General features: G+C 39.5%; 1 protein-coding gene across 1 annotated transcript in view; it reads right to left on the bottom strand.

The window, feature by feature from the left end:
• Nucleotides 1–18,686, bottom strand: part of dtnbp1a (dystrobrevin binding protein 1a) — a 103,061-nt gene that overhangs the window by 71,350 nt on the left and 13,025 nt on the right. Inside the window, exons 5-6 of the mRNA XM_088928764.1 lie at nt 15,986–16,118; nt 2,533–2,665 (exon numbers count right to left, since the gene is read on the bottom strand). Coding sequence (XP_088784890.1) covers nt 2,533–2,665; nt 15,986–16,118 — 266 coding nt within the window. The remainder of the gene's footprint in view (nt 1–2,532; nt 2,666–15,985; nt 16,119–18,686) is intronic.

The raw sequence follows: 18,686 nt of genomic DNA, 5'->3' as shown, positions 1-18,686 counted from the left end.
ACTACTTGGCAGATTGAATGAGCATTCAATAAATGTAGAGGAAAATTGTAAGGCAAGTTAAGACTAATTAAAAATCAGCTACATGCAACTCACAATTGTTGTTTGCTTGTAATCATGGTTAAATAAGAGTCACAAGTAAATGTACAGTAGTAGTTTGAGGTAGCAGTTATACATTGATGATGGTGCCTCAGTGTAACAGATGTGCGCAGCACCGAGTCTCCTTTGACTGCGGGCTTCAGTATTGAGGCACAATCAATGCATCTTTAGATGACTGTCTGAAGCAAATTCCCCCTCTTTCTCTGTCTTAGCAGCTGTATAACATAACATTCTTCCTAACAACCATGGTAACACAGCTAGCGGCTACATAAATGACATTACGGTAGATGAATTTTGCACGTGACCCTGTAATTGTGAAGGCAACCAAATCAGATTACTGGAGAATGCCGTTGTACAGCGTATATACTAATGATGACAAATAGCCCGCAGGGGCGTGTAGCCCCTTCGTCTTCAGCCAGGCAGCGGTTCAGCACACTCTAAAGCAGGACCTGTCACTCGATGTGCTTTGATGCACAAGCCTGACAAACCCCTGCGTTCTTCCTTACAGTCAGCTCCCCTCTCTCTTTATTTCCCTCCAGTTTTATTTTTATCTCCACGCTCTGAAGGAAGTCACGGGCTCCCCGCCACACAAAGCGCAAGCTTCAGCACTAAAGCTTAAACACTGCCTGTGCTGCCTCTCCTCTCGCAATTAATTAGCAAAATGGAAATCCTTTTACATGAGGTCAGCTAAGACTCTGTGAACAGCAAGCGAAGTCTGTCAATAACGGGATTAGAGAGATTAACCTCCTGGCAGCAAAGCTTCCTATATCAATACCACAACATGTTGCAGAGAACTGTACCTCTAACGGCGACTCAGCATTTCATGGCCCGGCATTGGTTTGATATGTCCTTTAGTTTGTCTGTTACACCCACTCAAGGTCACCACTAAGGTGTGCTTGTTATCTCTTATACTAAACACATAGATCATTTACCTTTTGAGGGGCTAATCTCTTCTCTGCTGCCTGTTACAGGAGCCAGAGGTCTTTTCAGCTGAATGCTTCTCCTTCTACATTCTGCTCTTGTGTCCAATCTTTCCAGACACCAACAGATCGACACTGTTACCGCAAGTATGCCCACTCAATCTACCACAGGCATCACCAGGTACAGCAACTAATAAAGACGGTGGTGTCTTTAGATAAAATGCCTTAGCATTGAGGGGCAAAGAAAGATTAATGAATGAAGAAAGGGTTAATGTATGAAACTACCTTGTTTGCTCATACTGTGTACACCCAACACAAAGATTGGAAAAGATGGCCACTACAAATAGAAGCAATTTAATCGTCTAAAATCAAAGATTATAGATCAGAGAAACCCGTCTCGTACTGAAACTTAGGGGCATGCATGTCACTGCCTTTATTCAAAGCTGCAGACTCATCAGACACCAGATTCATGTTTTTTTTAGGAAGGTGTAATACAAACTACGGCTGGTGGCCATCTTCTATATCGACACACTTTTAAAACGCAAAAAGTGTTTCCACTTATCATGCAATGCAAATTGATTTGCGTAGGATATTGTGAGAGCTTGGCAATTTATCTGTAGAAAACACTGGAACTCAACAAAGCTAGCTCCTGTGGATAAAGAGGCAAAAAGCATGATAACACTTGTGTGATAAGAAACACGTGTTAGGTGAGTTTGCAAATGCAGAGGTGATAACAGGCCCAGGTCCACCGCTATCGCCTGGCTCAGTGATAGAGCAGGGGGGCCTCACCCATTGCATTGATAAAGTTGGTGGAACGAGTACGGCAATGTGATGCTGCAAAGGAAATTCAGGGCCCATCTATTCACCTCCTTTAGAAAGGTAGCACCCATGATCAATTCAAACCACATCCTTCGCATGTAATAATGTCCCAGGTGGGACCAACCGAGCAATCTCTCCTGCAGTACCTCGGGCTGCTAACATGCAGACTCAAACAGACATTGAACTGAGTGTCATGCTCATGCCAAAAAATAGCAGGCACACAAAACATGCAGGCAATCAGGGGTTTCACAAGTTCAGCTTACACTATGCCCAACAGTAAGAGCTGCGTCCAGACTAGGGGTTGGCAGTCTATGGCATGCGTGCATATATGGGCACGCAAAGAGACTTTCCTGGGGCATCAGTTTCAACAAGAAATGGCTGGATGTGGTCACGCAGATCCACAAGGTACTGAGATTCCAAACAACCAAGATGGACCCCACACACGTCATTTCTGTTTGCAAGCAATTAACTCACAGCTCAACCTTACCACTTTAACTTCCTTGTTGCTATTTTTCTTCACTTAGACCTGAATTAAACTGAATGCCGTATCAGATGGTCAACAGCTAAGCTCAACCACCTCACCTAAATTTTGTTCCTCTTCTTCCAAAGCCACTAGCATGTACTGGGCATATCGAGTCGAATCCATCCAGGAAGAGCACCGACATAGACGTTGAAAGAAAAGCCACAGCTGACGTACCTTTTCTGCTTCTTGAAGCTTTCCAGTTGCAGGACGTGGTAGTGCTTGAACCGCTGCAGCTCGCTCTGGCCACAGAGGCTCTCCAGGTACAACAGATGACCCTCCATCTCCTCAAAGTCCGCTTCCAGCTGAGCTGCAGACCAAAGCACAGACCAGCAGCGGCGTTAGATAGTGAATCTTTCTGTTATCCGGGTCTTCAGCTCCAGAGATAGAAATCTTAACATGCTCCAGCCGCAGCCTGCTGTTAGGCATCTGGCTGAGCAGCGCAAGATAACATTTTTCTTCTTTTGTTGTGACTTCCCCATCTACAGACTTGACTTCCCCTGTCAGCCACAGTACACTCATACACAGGGCCCCATTATAAGTTTCTAATTTATATAGTGCCTCACATTTACAGTAAGTAGCTGATTATTTGGAAAAAACAGAGAAAATTTCTTGCAAAACCAGAATGATAATGATGTGAAAGCGATGTTGAAATTGCATTCTATGCACACAACAAATGCAGAACCTGTGGAGAAATATATTGGACAATGAAATTGATGATTTCAGACGTTTTTAAGCATTGCAACACAGTGTTCAATCTTATTCAGGAACTCGACTCTCCCAATTAGAGCTGTATTAAGGAAAAATGCCATTTATTATTCTCTCCTGTGCACTAAAAATGGGTTTATGGAATCAAAATTCCTCTGGGTTCCAAAAAAATATTAAAAGTGAGTGACAGTTTGAGAAAAATGTCACAAGTACCGTACACTGTGTAATGAAAATGGTTTTCAATTAGTGCTTATAAAGTAAAATTTCTGTTTAATAATCCTTAAAACCAAAAGCAGTTCTAAAGAAGCATATGCCATTGCATATACTGTAGTGCTGTATACCACACAAAAGAAGTGCTGTACCTGTACTTTAATATACTTGGGTGGCTAGGAGTAATATCTTACCCTGTCTTCCAGTCCCTATTTCTATACTGATCCATTGTCATTAATGGGAGAAATGTCCCCATAATAAGTTACATAGGAGAAGTAAATAACTGAATTTGCTACAGTATACTGTATGTTGCACATTTTAGTCCCTAACATATCCCTGAATACACTTAATACAACATGAACCCATTAACAAATAAGAGATAACTGTACTGTACTTGTATAATGAGAAATAAAAGTATATAAAGTAAAATATACGATTGTCCATATTAAGCAGTTTAATAGCCATGGAAATAAAAGATTTTAGGACAGGTTCAATAATTGTCTTTTTAATTATTCTAATTGTCTTTAGAGTAAAGTAATTTTTGTAGTACAGATATTGAAAGAGCGGAGTTTTCGTGCAAAGAACAATAGATGTTCTTATTACATACAGTTTGGCGTTCATGTTTTCCTCAAAGGTAAGTTTGTAATCAACAACAGTGCAAAGATATTTGTAACTGTTGACAATTTCAATTTCTTGGTCCTTAATGACTGTTGGTTTTGCAGCTGGAGGTTGCTTTCTATAGCCAATGATCATGTCTTTGGTTTTGATACATTATTTGGAAGGAAGGAGTTGTTGCACCGTTCAATAAAATAATCTACTGCAGGCCCATGATCAAGTATCTACAGTACATTCTGGAGGAGACTGACAATGACAGTGTCATCGGCAAACTTAATGATGTGTCTGTCCTCAAAAGGGCTTCTGCAGCTGACTGTATACAGAATGTATAGGGACAGACAGCCCTGAGGAGACCAAGTGGAAGAAAAAGCTAATTTGATATGAGACAATTTACCCTCTAATAGAGCTGTAGGCAAATTGCATGGGATCCAGCAGGTGCTCTACCTGATGGAGCACATACCTGTACCTTTTAACTATTTTCTCAAATGACTACATAATCGATGAGGTCAATACCACTGGTACTAGTGTCCTAGGGGATTTGTGTTCGGAACTCGTAGGATTGTTGCCTGTTTCCAAATTTTGGGTACTTTCTGCTGGTTCAGAGATATTTTGAAAATATAATGAAACACAGTATTGAGCTGCTTGGCACATGACCTCAGTACCTGCCCATTGATGTTGGCAGGTCAAAGACTCTTCCTGACCTTTTATTTTCTGAATTGACAAATTCAGTCTTGGTGGGAGCATTGAGATTCTCTTCCCCGATTTCTTCACTAAGGTCATGCTTGTCAAATCTAGGGTAAAAACTATTTAGCCAGGTTACTGTTAAAACCATCAATATTCACTGTGTTTGCAGAGAGATTACCTTTGTCCTGCAGCCCCAGTTTTCATTCCTCTCCTTGCTCCTAAAAACTACACAATCATTTCTGATACTTCACTTCACTGAAATACTTTGAAGTAACCAGTGAAATATTTAAGGTTTTTCTTTTTGGATTAAACATGGCAAATATATGTGCAGGGCATTATTCTAAACTTGTTGAGCAAGAGTGTTTTTCACAAAAAACACAAAAACCTTGACCATGTGCATTGGAATTGTAAGGCATTATTTGTATTGGATTTGAAACAGTGTAACATCAAATATAACATATCGAATATCCCATTCATCATGTTAAACAGTCTGCTTGCAAAGTTTTACTATTCAAGCCACTATATTTAGAAAACTGTGCTCTGTGGAGCACCACTTTCCATCACAACATGCATACAAACCATTATGGACACACACAGAGATCACAGTGAGCTCACCTAGCGCCCTCTGGTGTCGACTTTAGTTCCCCACATGAACACTTTGAAGAGTTTGAAGAAGCTATAAATAATGTAGGTTTTTACAGTATGTTGACACAGCATTTACACCTTCTGTGGTGAAGCAATAACAAAGGTGACAACGTCAGCATACAGTATATAGTTAAAGGTGCAGAATTTCAATCAAGGGATTTCATGCCTATATTGTACAAAGCATTCATTTAGAATATTGTGTTCAATTTTGGTCACCACATTACGAAAAATATACTGCTGCTCTGGAATCAATCCAAAGAAAAGAGCTACCAGATATATTCCCGGGCTTAAAGGAATGTTCGGCTCTTATAAACTAAATGAAAATATATTTTTTTAGTCTTGAGAAAAGAAGACTAAGAGAGGGATGTGATTCAAATATTCAAAGACAACCCAATGGACTTCACAATCATCAGCGAAACATGAACCAGCGGACCAGTGGAAAATAAGAAAAATGCATATCAGATTTTATATGAATATCAAATCAGGAGGCACTTTTTTTTATACACAAAACATGACAGGAGTCTGGCATAGGCAGCCCAAGCCATGTTGTTGAAGCTGAAACCCTGGCGTCTTTCAAGAAATGACTAAATGAGATCCTTGGATCGCTTAGCTAGAGCACTAACAGCCAAACAAGCTAGTTAGCCCAAGTGGCCTCCTTCCATTTGAAACCTCTCTTCGGTCTGTATGTACCAAATGACAGGGGTTGGTTACAGTTTTCAGTACAAAGATGTCCGAGGCATCCATCTATCTTCATAAGCAGCTCATCAATACCAACAGATGTCTGGTCTGAATCCGCAATGTCACATGTAAAAAGTGAACCAGACATATACTGGAGATCCCTGGCAGATTCACATGATTACTGAGAATAAGCGGATAAATTGTACAATAAAAATATATGAAAAAAAAATCTCCGGTCTGTCAGGACAAATACCTCAATCAACTTACCCAGCTGTGTTTTACATTCACATATCTACTGTACTACCACTGTTATTACAATCTCAGTGTGAGAGTTATTTTTCACATTACGCTTAATTAAACTACAGATGCAGCCATTCAAAATGCATGGTACAACCCCGTACCTCGCAAAATTACCCACAGTTCCCTGCGTTTTACCGCGGTACGTGATTAGGCTGGCCAAAATGACACCGTCAGGGGCACTGGTGGTGCATTGGTGGTTAGTGAAACGATTTAATCATTTAATCTCTTTACTGTGCATGTTTAAATCTGCTTAGTATTGAATATTTATATGGAATTTTACAACTAAAGGTAAATTTTAGTAGCTGAGCATAAAAAGAATATTTATTAAATATTAAAAAGTATGTGTTTTTTACTGCGATAACAAGCGTAAGTATTTGCAGAAAAGGTTAAAACATTATAATTTTTTACAAAGTATATAAACTTAATATAGTCAGAAGAAGCATGTAAAAACGTCTCCAAAATAACCACAGTATGTAACCGAATGAAAGACTTTGATGCTTAAAATGTTTAGGAAGAAAGTGGAATACTGGTGTGTATTTTTTATTTAAACTACCAATACCAGTCATATACAGTTTACATAATATGTTAATGTTCCTAAATTAATATCGTTTATGAGCAACCTCCGGGAAACCATTATAGGCATGGTGAAACGGATTTCTCAAAACACTGTATGATTGGAAACGAATACCGCAGCGTACTCCGTGCATTTTGAATGGCTGCATCTATATAATTGACATAAAGCTTTTCCTTAATATAATTTCTGTCCTAAAATACAACCATGCTATCAAAAACATCTATGTTTTGCAGGAATCCTAACCCTAACCCTACCGATGGGTTTGCGCTAGGTTAGGGTTAGGGTTCAGAATTTCTTCAAAAAAACTAATGCAACTTTCCACTCATTTAAGTGCAAACTATACCTCAATAAAACAAAATATTTCTCAGAAATGGTTAAGCAAGCAAACCAAACTAAAGAGAACATACCAACAAGGGCAAAATTATATTTTTGAACAAGTATTCTACTATTGGAAATGTTGTGTTGGATGGTGATCTTAATTAGTTTCAGGCTTAACTAGGATTAGAGCCAGAAAACTCCCAAAATTTGGTCTTTCGTTGTTAATATGGATGTGCATTCAATGCAAAAGGTAATATTTTGAAATGTATTAACAGTTTTTTATAAACTTTTGCCTTTAGGGAAATTTAGGGAAAATTCCCATTTTGACCAATATATGGCAGAAATAAATTCTGAAGATATTCTAAAACACAGCCATGCCATCAAAAACTATCTACGTTTTTCAGGAATCTTAACCCTAACCCTCATTATGGGTTTGCGCTAGGTTAGGGTTAGGGTTCAGAATTTCTTCAAAGAATTGATGCAACATTCCACTCATTTGAGTGCAAAATATACTTACAGTAACTGAAACTAAATATTTGTCAGAAATGGTTAATCAAGCACACCAAACTAAAGAGAACATACTGTACATATCCAAGCTACTTCAAAACTTCCAAGTTTAAAGGCCTCCCACACAAACAGGCAGACATTTTATATCCTGCCCAAGATTTATTTTATAAATCCAAAGCAAACCCCAACTGCTGTTAAACAGGAAAGCTAATACCAGTCTTCATGTGTAATACCTTATGTTCCTCATTTTAAAAAGTCTCGATATGTCAATCATATGGCTGCACTTGGAATCAGTTAGTGCTGGTATCTTAAAGAATTGTTTAATTTTCTTCCAGGTTCCAGGGGTCACTGATGCATGTAGCAGAACATTTTAATCAAAACGTCTTGCTAGCATTTTCTCTTTGACAACGTGATGGTCTACTTTAGTTTGGCTGCAGAGTAACAAAACACTACTTGCACAGAATTTAAGGACATGAGGGAAAAGCATATAAGCACTGGATTTTGCCTGCCTGAATTAAGTCACATAAAGGCCATTTGATAATGAAAACACTACGCACATAAATTAAGGCAAAATTCCTCTGCTCCTATGAAGAAAAACAGCAGCTGGCGAAACAACTAGAGCATTTCTCAAGCATACAGAATGCATTCAGATGTTGCGATTCAGAATTCTGAGACAGAACTATGGAATAAGACTGAATAATTCATCCATACTCCCACACGTGTCTCAGTGCGCACACGTGCAAGGAGAAATGATCAGTTTTACTGCTCATTCTATCAGCACGCGTTGCGTCCCACAGATCGAAGCTAAAGAAGTTTAAGAAGTGGCGGTATTTGTAATTTGATCCCACATAATTGGAATCTTTAACAAAGGAGGGCTGCAAGCTCTGGTCCCAGCCACACACACCAAGAACAGCTTCCGCTGAGACGGCTCTGATTATGAAAGGCAGTCTTTCTCCCAGGGTCTGGAGACTGGTACTGGACACACACAGAGAGAGCAGGCTCCGTCTCTTGTGACCACAGTGCCAGAGGAAGACAAACCCACTGTGCGCCAGAAGGCACCAGCATCACTGACATCACAATGGGCACACTGGCCCATCACAACAGAGGCTGCTCAATACCCCTTCAGGGTGGAGGCAGTGCAGGCAGAACAGCTCACAGCATTACAATGAGTCACGATGTTTTCACAGCTAATCGGATATGTTGGCAAGGATCCGATTTACATAAAAAATATGAGCCCCAGGTGTGCTAAAGAAGAGAACAGGTCTGGGCTTCCAGTTCTGATTGTACCCGAGTCAGAATCCATCTGTGTAGGGTATTCCACAGTACAACAGAGTGATTCTTGGTAGATCTGTGTCGTCTTTTATTTGACCAAGGGCTTCACTGGCAGGAACATTTTCTTCCAGGAGCACTAAAGACACTATGCTTGAATTACACACCATTCCAGAGCAATAGTGAAAAACAGCAGAGAAGAGAAAAGGAGGTTATAATAACATTTTAGCTTTTAACACACAACTTCCCTAATTTAGATTTACCACTCAATTTGGCTTCTGATTTTCTGTTTGCTGTTGCATTACCCTTCTTTTTGGTCTTTTCAAATTCAAAATGCAAAAAACGCTACCTAACCACCTCCAAACATGGTCTGACATGACGCTTGAGTAGTTCAAGTATAAAGTGCCTTGATTTATATTGAACAGCTTATAAATCCTAGCTAGCACTTGCTTTGCTTCTGTCAAAAATTAGCCAACATAAAAGCCTAAATCCAATTCGGAGGTTGTCTCATGAAGATTAGTGGGTCAATCATCTCATGTTTCTCAAATACATCTTTGCTATCAGAATGCCAGGAGGTATCCCATTAAACACCTGTTCCCTGTTTGAATGGGCTTCCAATTTCTATATTCTTGTTTTCGCTATTCATCGGCAAAGACCTCAAAACAGTCTTTAATATGCAGGACCTCATAAGAAACCCTGCAGTATTATTTTGTGAACTGCTGCATTGAAAGAATAGGTTGCATTACTGAAAGAGCAACCCAAACAGCAGAAAAAATACAAATATAGAAATTAAGAAAAACAAATACTTTATTTTTTATGGATAACAGTAGTGCATCACTCCTTCTGAAAGTTAAACTATAGACATAAAATGATGTGCATGAGAAACTGCTTCTGAAATGTTTTCTCTTCAGAGCTTCCTGTTTGAGAAGATCTGAATCTGTATCAGGTGGTTTCACATCTTTGGAGGACACTGCAGGGTTAATCTCTCCTGAAAGGCACAGCTCACCATTCAATAGTTCTCAGCCTGCTGCGGGATTTACTGTACATAGCAAAAGAAAGCCTTTTCAGTGCTGTTTCCTTGATTAATCAATCTGTTTACATATTCCTGACGTGCTCCCCATGAAGACATTAGCTCCATAACAGCAAATGCAATGTAACACTTTGCATATTTCTCCCAAGATTAAAGCAAAAATCCACTAGGAGAAAGACTGTTGGTGCACACTGCTGCCTAGTGGCCACACACTGGTACTGTCTTTCATTAACATTCAAGGCAGCTGCTCTCTGCTGTGGTGCTCTAATGTTTTTATAAAATGTTTACTCACAGTTGTGTATGGCAATGCACCCCCATGTAAGGTGAGAGTAGAATCACAGACTGGATACTGACATGGGACAAACAAATTAGCATTCCAGTGATTGTGGTAAAAGCACAGATTACCTGTACAGAGTGAGCTGTGCTTCATCTCCACAACATAACTGGTGGAAAAAAAAAAGGGATGCTTTTGTTTACCTGGTGGTTTGCTTACAGAAACTGTTCTCCCAAGATGCCTAACTACATGTTGACCACAAATGCTTTTGAAAGGCACATCTGCAGGCCTCCTCAGATAAGCATGCAGGGGGTCTAAACATCTGTGTGGATTAATCTAACGCTAAATGAACAGCAGACGTTTCTCACAGAGGCCATCCCAAAGGGATTTGGAAGAGTCCCTTTACTCTTTGGTTAGAAGAATTGCCTTTTGCCCACCGTCAAATGGGACAATACATCTGCCTTGAACTATCTGGTAAAGGTGTACATATCCGGCTGTTCTTGAATTGAATATTTGTAACCAGCTCGGCTCCCCTCTGTGACCTCTGTGCCAGCACAGATCTCCCTGTGAAGCCTTCTTTCTGGAAAGTTCCACATTTTATTTCTAAACTAATTTCTAAAAACACAGTTGTAGAAATCAGCTTTGATGTGTGTGGTTTGCAGGGGACAGACCACAGTGGACTAGAGTCACAGACCCAAAAATATGTCAATATGTGCTTCACAAGATACTGTATATGTGTGGAAGCTGGGAGGTTCACCTACTTTTCTTTCATTAACATGCATATTTATTATACTGGAAAAATATGCAAATAAGTACCCACACTGAAAATATAAGGGTCATAACCAGGAAAAGAAGACTGCAATGTTTTAACAGTAAGAAAGCATAAAAAGAAGAAATCTTTGTAACCAGGTACTGTTAGGAAGCCAGTCCCTCATGGCATGCTTAGGAAGATCTCCAATTCCATAAGGCAGAAACCCAGACAAGAAGAAAAAAAATCATCCATCACTAGGCTTAATTTTCTGCTTATTAATACTGCTATAAATTAGATACTGAATGCTTTCTGCACTGAACTAAGGTATTATTAAAACAAACAGTAAAGGAAAGGAAGCACATTTTTCAAGTAAAGAAAAAATGGTAGGAGACAATTAACCTGAAAATAAAAAGGGTTTTGATTTTGTGTTGTTAGAGCTTTAAGCCGGTGCAGCATGATTAAGAATTAAATGACAGTACTGTATCTGACTAAGCCGCCATCTAGTGGGAGACAGGTATTGGTGCAGACACTAGTCGATCAAGTCTGCTGCACAGCTTTGTCTAAGACGGCTCTTGTAAGTACTGTATATAAAGAAAGTATGTCTCTAGAAAACAGTAGTATTTAATTATCAAGGGCACAGACTTTTAAGAAATCTTGGAAGAGCTCTGGATGTACCATGAAGAAAATATTGATGAATGGTACTGGAAAACACTAATGAATGGAGGAGGATATTTTAATAATAAAATAATTTCAACTACATTTTTTAGAATATATATTTCCTTTTGAACATCATGATAAATCTAAGCACAACAACCACGGTGCAATAGAAAAGGCTAATCACTTCTATGCTCAAATTAAATCAGATTTTATTTATACAGTATAGCGCCAAGTCTTGTATCTCAAAGTCCTACACAAGAATACATTCAAACAAAATTAAAAGATATGTGAATAAATCTTTAGCTACTTTGAAAATATTCACAGAATCAGATTTCTTAAGGACAGAATTTCATTTCTTTACAGTAAGGGCTCAGTCAGCCATAGATTTCAACTCGCTTTGTGGCACAAACAGCTGATAAAGACTTTCAAATACAGTGGAGCACTCATGTAAAGCTTTGCAAGGTAAAGATCTCATTACTCTATATTTCAGAGGTAGCCGGTGAGTGCAGCTGTGGAGTGACGAGAACTTGACCTTTATTTAAGAACACAAGCAGCAAGCCAGATAACACAGTGCTAACAATGCTCGTTTTTATAACAGTCAGTTCGAAAAAACATTTCAAAAGGCACAGGAAAAAAATCTTCATCCAGTTTGGACATTGGTTAATGGCCTATATTAAAATACCCAGTAAACAATATTAATGCTGTAATTGTCAGATTTTAAGGAGGTTTCCAGACCAAAAATCAATCTGTGCCAATGTGTTATTCACTGATCAATGGTAAGGCAATTGCTACCAATTCTAATCTTGATTTTCAAACCTGATGTGATCATTGAACAGCTAAGATCTAAGTACCTAATTCAACTGTGTCCTTGCTAAATCCCCTAGCAGTGCCTCTCCGATCAGCCTCCTTGATGCACAAGCCTCTCCTTCAACTGAACAGTGTGGTAGGGCATATTTAGGAGCTAACTGAAGAATAAAAGTATATGAGGAAGGTATACAAAGTGATTGTATAGTGGGGAAAAACTGCTAGTATAAATGTGACAAGTAATAGGTTTATTCCATGCTGAAAAAAAGAGGAAAGAAAACACAACGTTTCGGCCGTGGAGCCTTCTTCAGGTGTGAGAGAATGTATTGGGAGAAAAAAGGCTGGGAGGGAGGAGGAGTGAGAGGCGGGACTGTGACCATCTATTTAACACTCATTTTTTTCTGTTTTTGTGCACAGGAAACGTTAGGGGCCGTGCATTAGCCTACTCAGCATATTTTTTGGACGATCTCCTGATGAAAACACACACAACAGCCACAACATGCAAACTCCACACAGGTGACAATGTTAAATCAAATTTAATTGTTTATACTAGCAATTCATCTTAGCATGAGCTGCTGAAAGGAAATACATATAAAAAGAAATCGCAAAAATACTTTGTAGTCTGTGGGCAGCTCAGACCACTGGGAGCCTTTTTCATTTAACTGGCTCATATTCAAACAGCTCTACCTAACCGTTTGTGAAGAAAATGACCTCGGTGACTCCCTGCTCGTCAAAGTATTTCGCAAAACAGAGCAAGTGCAGTATATGAAAGAAACTCGACTTCAAATAATTGCTCTGTGAAATATGGGAAAGTTGATTTTCAAAATCAGTTTCTGATGTTTATATTTTTTACATCTAAAAATGTTCCAAAGAAGCATGCAACATGTTTAGATGCAAAACAGATATCAAAATAAAGTATTAAGGTATAAAACTATATATACAAGGTCCAAAAAAACAAACTTACCTCATGTACTAAATCCCAATGTTACAATTGTGTCACTGACAAATTTTAACAAGTCCACTTTTTTGCAGTACAAGACCTCAGTTTGACTGAAGCTGTAGTGGAATGGATTTGCCTCCAGGAGGCAGGGAAGATTCAACTACAACACTGATATGTTGGTTTTCCCCTCCTTGACTGCAGCACATGAGCTCAGAACATTGTTCTATGACCTCATACCCCAGAGGCATGCCGTTTTATTGAGAGCACAGTTATTTTCAGTTCCTTCAATTCAGCCAGCACTGCACATTTGCCACAGTCCATCATCCAGTGCATTTCTTATTAATGTTTTTCAACATTTTTTCAGAAATGTACCTATATTTCTCTGCGTATGCAACATCTCAAGGTACTATTTAATGATGTTCTATTTTCTTGCAGAAAACAGCGTGTTCATCATTTCTAAGTAGGCAGTGTATAGAACAGTACAGGAACCTACTACCATAAAATTATAAAATAGTAAGTGTGCTCATGGCTCAAAACTGAAATCTGATTTAAGGGAAATTCAACTTGCAGAACACTAACTGAAACAGAAAACACACTGAGTGCAGGACTGTCTGTAATAGGGACAATTCCTGCATTAACCAATGGTTAAAATATAAGACCTAAAATCATAATTAACAGAAGTCCCAATGCATTCTTCACATCAATATTGTTCCGTCAATGTGAAAAAAAAATATTTGTGTTGCTTGTAAGTTTTTAACCAGAAATGCATTTCTTAAAGATGAAGAGAATGTGGAATTTTGTATTCAGGACAAATACCCTAAGGACAATTAAAGATGAAAGAGAGATAAAATCAGTTTTACGTAAATACTGGTTCTGCCCATCCAAAATCAAAGTTCATTCAAGCGTAAAAAGGACAGCATTTACTGATAACTTTAAGTGCTTTGTTTTAACAGAATGAACCCTCAAAATTGAGGAGAGAACCAAGAAGATGCATTATAAATAAATAAAATGACTTCAGGGACAAGAAACTAGCGCAGTTTTCCTCTACGCTGTCATAATATCCCGCTGTTAAAAATAATTTCCTCCAGCTTGCAAACATGACCAGAAATGCTGCATCAAGCTGTTTGTTCAATTTGATGGCATCCAGGTGCACCTTACTGACCTGGAAAATGCAACTAGAGATTTAAAAGCATATTCTTCCGGCATGTCCTTCAGAAACATTTCAACAATACAAGGGTTTCTAACCCAACAGATTTAACTGATTTCTCTTCTGAAGCTTGGATACCGAGGAACTTACAAATATGCTTTTTTGTTAATACATAATTCATGGTCCTTTTGTCCCATAAGATTAAATTAATCTCTGCTCATCTGTATCATCATATTCCATTATCTCCATGGATACTGTAATCCACAGTTTAAGTAATCCCATTGCCCTTTCTGGCTTTGCATTGTGGAACAGGCAGACGGACTGCATGAAAAGGCTGAAGATACTCGGAATGAAATTGAATAATTTAACATATAAAACTGGTGAGATTCCCAAAAAACGTATTTGCCATTTTCAAGTTTAATAAACTTCACCCTTTTTCCTATTGCCCTTGCAATGGGCACTAATTCAACTGAAACATCATGCCTGAAGACTTTCATACAACAACCTGCTGCTCAGGAACAAAAGTCAAATTTCAAACCTGTTTTTGACATCTGGCGACCCAGCAGGTAATGGACGGATACTAGGAAGCTTGAAGCAAATCTATGACCCATTTCACGCACATCCCTGATCAACTGTAGATTTGAGAACTGCTACACTAAACAATTAATTAACCACAGAGGTTAAAGCCAAAGTTAAGAATATCAAACCACAGATGGACTAACTTCACCTTGCATATGAACTTCATAGCAACACCTAATTTGCATCTTTAGGCTTTTTTTTTTGCAAAGCAAACTAAAAACTAACAGATCACATTCTGGGCTGCAGACACTAGTGCTGCATGAGAACCAGCAAAGACTTATCCTGGTTTTGGTCCAGTTCAAGGATTGGGGTTTAACAAAAAGGTAGTGAAGTTACGCGTCTGCAGCCCCTTACTGCCGATACCAGCTCCAACTGGCAGCAGCGATCAAATGTACCGGCTGAATCACCCCATGTGTCTTCTCCACACACATCAATCACGGCCGTCTGCTGTGGCACTAACTCAAGCATTACAGCTGGCTGGCAAGCGTTTAGAGGGACTTTCATTGAAGGTGAACTCACCTTAAAATCCGACTTGTAGCACCTGTTACCAACCGACTGGGAAAGGCAAAAGCAGCAAGGTTTTTAGTCTAACCAAAAACTGCAAAAGTATAATAAAACTGACGTATTCTCTCTAACCTGCATCACATACAGTGCACACAGCAATTAACACCCTGACTATGTTTCCTTTTTCAGATTTATTTACAGTTTCTCTCCTTCGGGCACCATCACTAAAGAAAAATCAACAACTCAAACAAAAGTTCACACAAAAAAACCTACGTCCCTGCTCGAGATGAGGGAAACCGATGTTTCTCCACCGTCAATCTTTAGAAATAACGACGTGCTTCTGATCTGTGACCTTTTCAGGGACGTATACAGAAAACCACATCCAAGTTCCAGAACATTCCAGAAAACAGTCTTTTCCAAAGAGAAAGGCACGTACCAATCCGCGAAGTGGTAGACTCCAGCTCCGACAGGAAAGCCGGAATTTGCTGAAGCTGTTCCTGGAGCTCCAGGAGCGCGGCTCTCCTCTTCTCCCAGTGGGCAGACAGCATTACCACTTCTCCGTCCACAGCCTGCGGTCAGAAGCACAGGGCACCTTTCTATTATGCACAGCCCAGCTATAGGCCTGCGATTCACTCATCGGGAACACTACACACTTATGGTACCTACAGTACGTAGCCAAAACAAAAAGTCTTATAGCAATTTCACATTGATGAAGCTTCCGAGAGTCATTCAAACGGCATTACCATCTGCTTGGCTGTACAAGGCCTGTTTAGATGGAAGCACACAGACCACACAACAGGCATAGGCGACCAGTTTAAATGAGTGGCACCCCTGGGTACAAACGCTCAGCAGTGTCAACAGGGAACGTCTGTAAGCTTGCTTCAGGCACATTAAATAATAAGGGTGATCACTGTGCTGGGTGGTGTGGTAGCCTGGTTAAAAAAGCCTAGTACTGGCAAGCGTTAGTTAGTACTGCTGCCTCACAACTCCAGCGCCTCGAGTTCAATCCTGGGCTTGTGTGCAGAATCTGTACATTTGCTCTGGATCTTCTCCGATTGCCATGGTTTTCTTCGTAATTCCACAGGCATTGACTAGCTAGTGTCTCTAAATTGTCCTGTGATGCAGTGGAACACCCTCGAGGGTGAGAAGTTTTGCCTCTATCCCACTCCTGTATTTCGTATTCTAACTTGCAATAGGTTTGATGCCCCCTTTTAGAGCTCGCAATCGAAACCTTTTTTCTGGACCTTTCTTAGAGGAAAGGAACTTGTTGAGAAGGAATTTCCCTGCACTGCCAGTGAGTCACTTGTTTTGTCAAGTGTTTACATTTGCACCTAGAAAGCCTCTTAAGATAAGAAAGCAAATAGGATTCTAAAAATGTCAGCATGGGTGTGCAAAGGAGAGAGCCAAAGAAGAAAACTTTCTGGGGAATTCTATTTTTTTAACAAACCCAAACAAAGTAAAAACAATTTCCCAATACTGCAAAGTTCTTTGCCTCCTGTTGTGCCTGTATTAGCAGTGCATTCAGGCATCACCTTTCACAACCTATTGGGCTGCAATCTCACTGAACATGCAGGAGATTAATGACCAAAAGATAAAGATGGAAGCTATCTTCAGTTTCTTAGGTGGGAAACATACTGTATAAGGAATTCACAATTTGCCGGCAGAAACGTGGCTGGGATTAATTTATTTCACCGCACCACAGCAGCCCTGATGAACAGCTCCCAGCTGAGGCCAGGTGGGGACCGAACAGGACTAAGTGCTTTCCTCCTGGGCTAAATGGCTTGGCAGAATGTGCTAATTTGGCATATCAGACGCTTAAAAGATAGAAGCAGATGTTGGCGTTAGGGAGGCACAGATCAATCTTCAGCCCTGTCGTCTTGCACATGGATTTCAAGCAGCGGAGTAACATCTAGATTAGGAATTCCAAATTTAGAGGAATGAAAAAGACAAATTTTAATTTGAGAAATCGAACAAAGAGATTGAGACTTGTGAGCTGCATAGGGATTAAAGTTCTGTCTGGCCAAGAACTACTGTACATGCCTTTGAATGAAAGAATTCAGTCTATTAATACATGCGCCTAACATGTTTGACTGTTTTCCACTAACAGATGAGGAGCACAGAACACCCTCCTATACAGCATCAAGGATAAAGGACAAACATATAAGGGCGACTGAAAAAAGGAGGCCTTAGCAGCCTACCTCCCCCATGTCGCTCAAAGCAGCTAGACATTCCAGGAGCCTGAGGTGAGCCAGAGCTCAGCCACACAGCCAAAAAAAACCCTCATACCAAGTCACACAAATCACTAATATTCATGACTCTCAGCCAAACTATTTGTTTTGGTCTTAACATGGAAGATTTTTTTATTTACTTGCTCATTACTGCAATGACCTTGTGAATCCAAGCTACAGCTAAACTTACATCAGTTTTTTTATGAAAGGAATAAGATGTGAAATCAAGTTACTTCAGACTCGCTCTCCACTAATATACCATCACACAAAAAACTGGATGTTTATTTCTATAATTTGGGGATTACATACTTTATTTTATCAGTAAAATTTGTTGTCAAGATGCACTCTTATAGATTTGTGTACTGGGAGGACTCTAAGTATGGAAAAAAATGGGTAGCAATTCATTTTTAACTCACTTCGAACTATTATCTTTATGTAAGACATTTTGGAAATTAAGGACCACATAATATCCAGGAGGCAATGAACCGAAAATCTTCCAAAAGGATTAGATTCCTCAGCTGCTTTATTAATCAGTCTTGACACTAACTTGAAAGATGCTTTCCTGAAGACAAAATGTAGCAGTACAAAGTAACTGCTGCCATCTAGCTTGTTTGGTAGTTAGCAGTTAATTGATCCAAGAATCTCATCCAGTTGCTTCATGAACAAAGCCAGGTTACTGGCTTCATCAACATTGCAAGGTACCTTATTCCAGAAGTAGTGACTTCCAATTGCAGCTTTGAATACATTTTGGTCTCCATTTGGGTCCTGTGCTTAGCATTCTGCTGTTGGTTCTGATATCTATACGGTCAACATTGATAGTGCCTTTGAAGATTTACTGTGGAATACTTCCTTCAAGACGCCCTCGACGTCTTGTATATTCAAGACTAAAAAGTGGCAGTTCAGTAAGCA

Source organism: Atractosteus spatula, chromosome 12, assembly GCF_055471065.1.
Source record: "Atractosteus spatula isolate fAtrSpa1 chromosome 12, fAtrSpa1.hap1, whole genome shotgun sequence".
Taxonomy (NCBI): domain Eukaryota; kingdom Metazoa; phylum Chordata; class Actinopteri; order Semionotiformes; family Lepisosteidae; genus Atractosteus; species Atractosteus spatula.
This window is presented reverse-complemented; position numbering and strand designations above follow the sequence as displayed.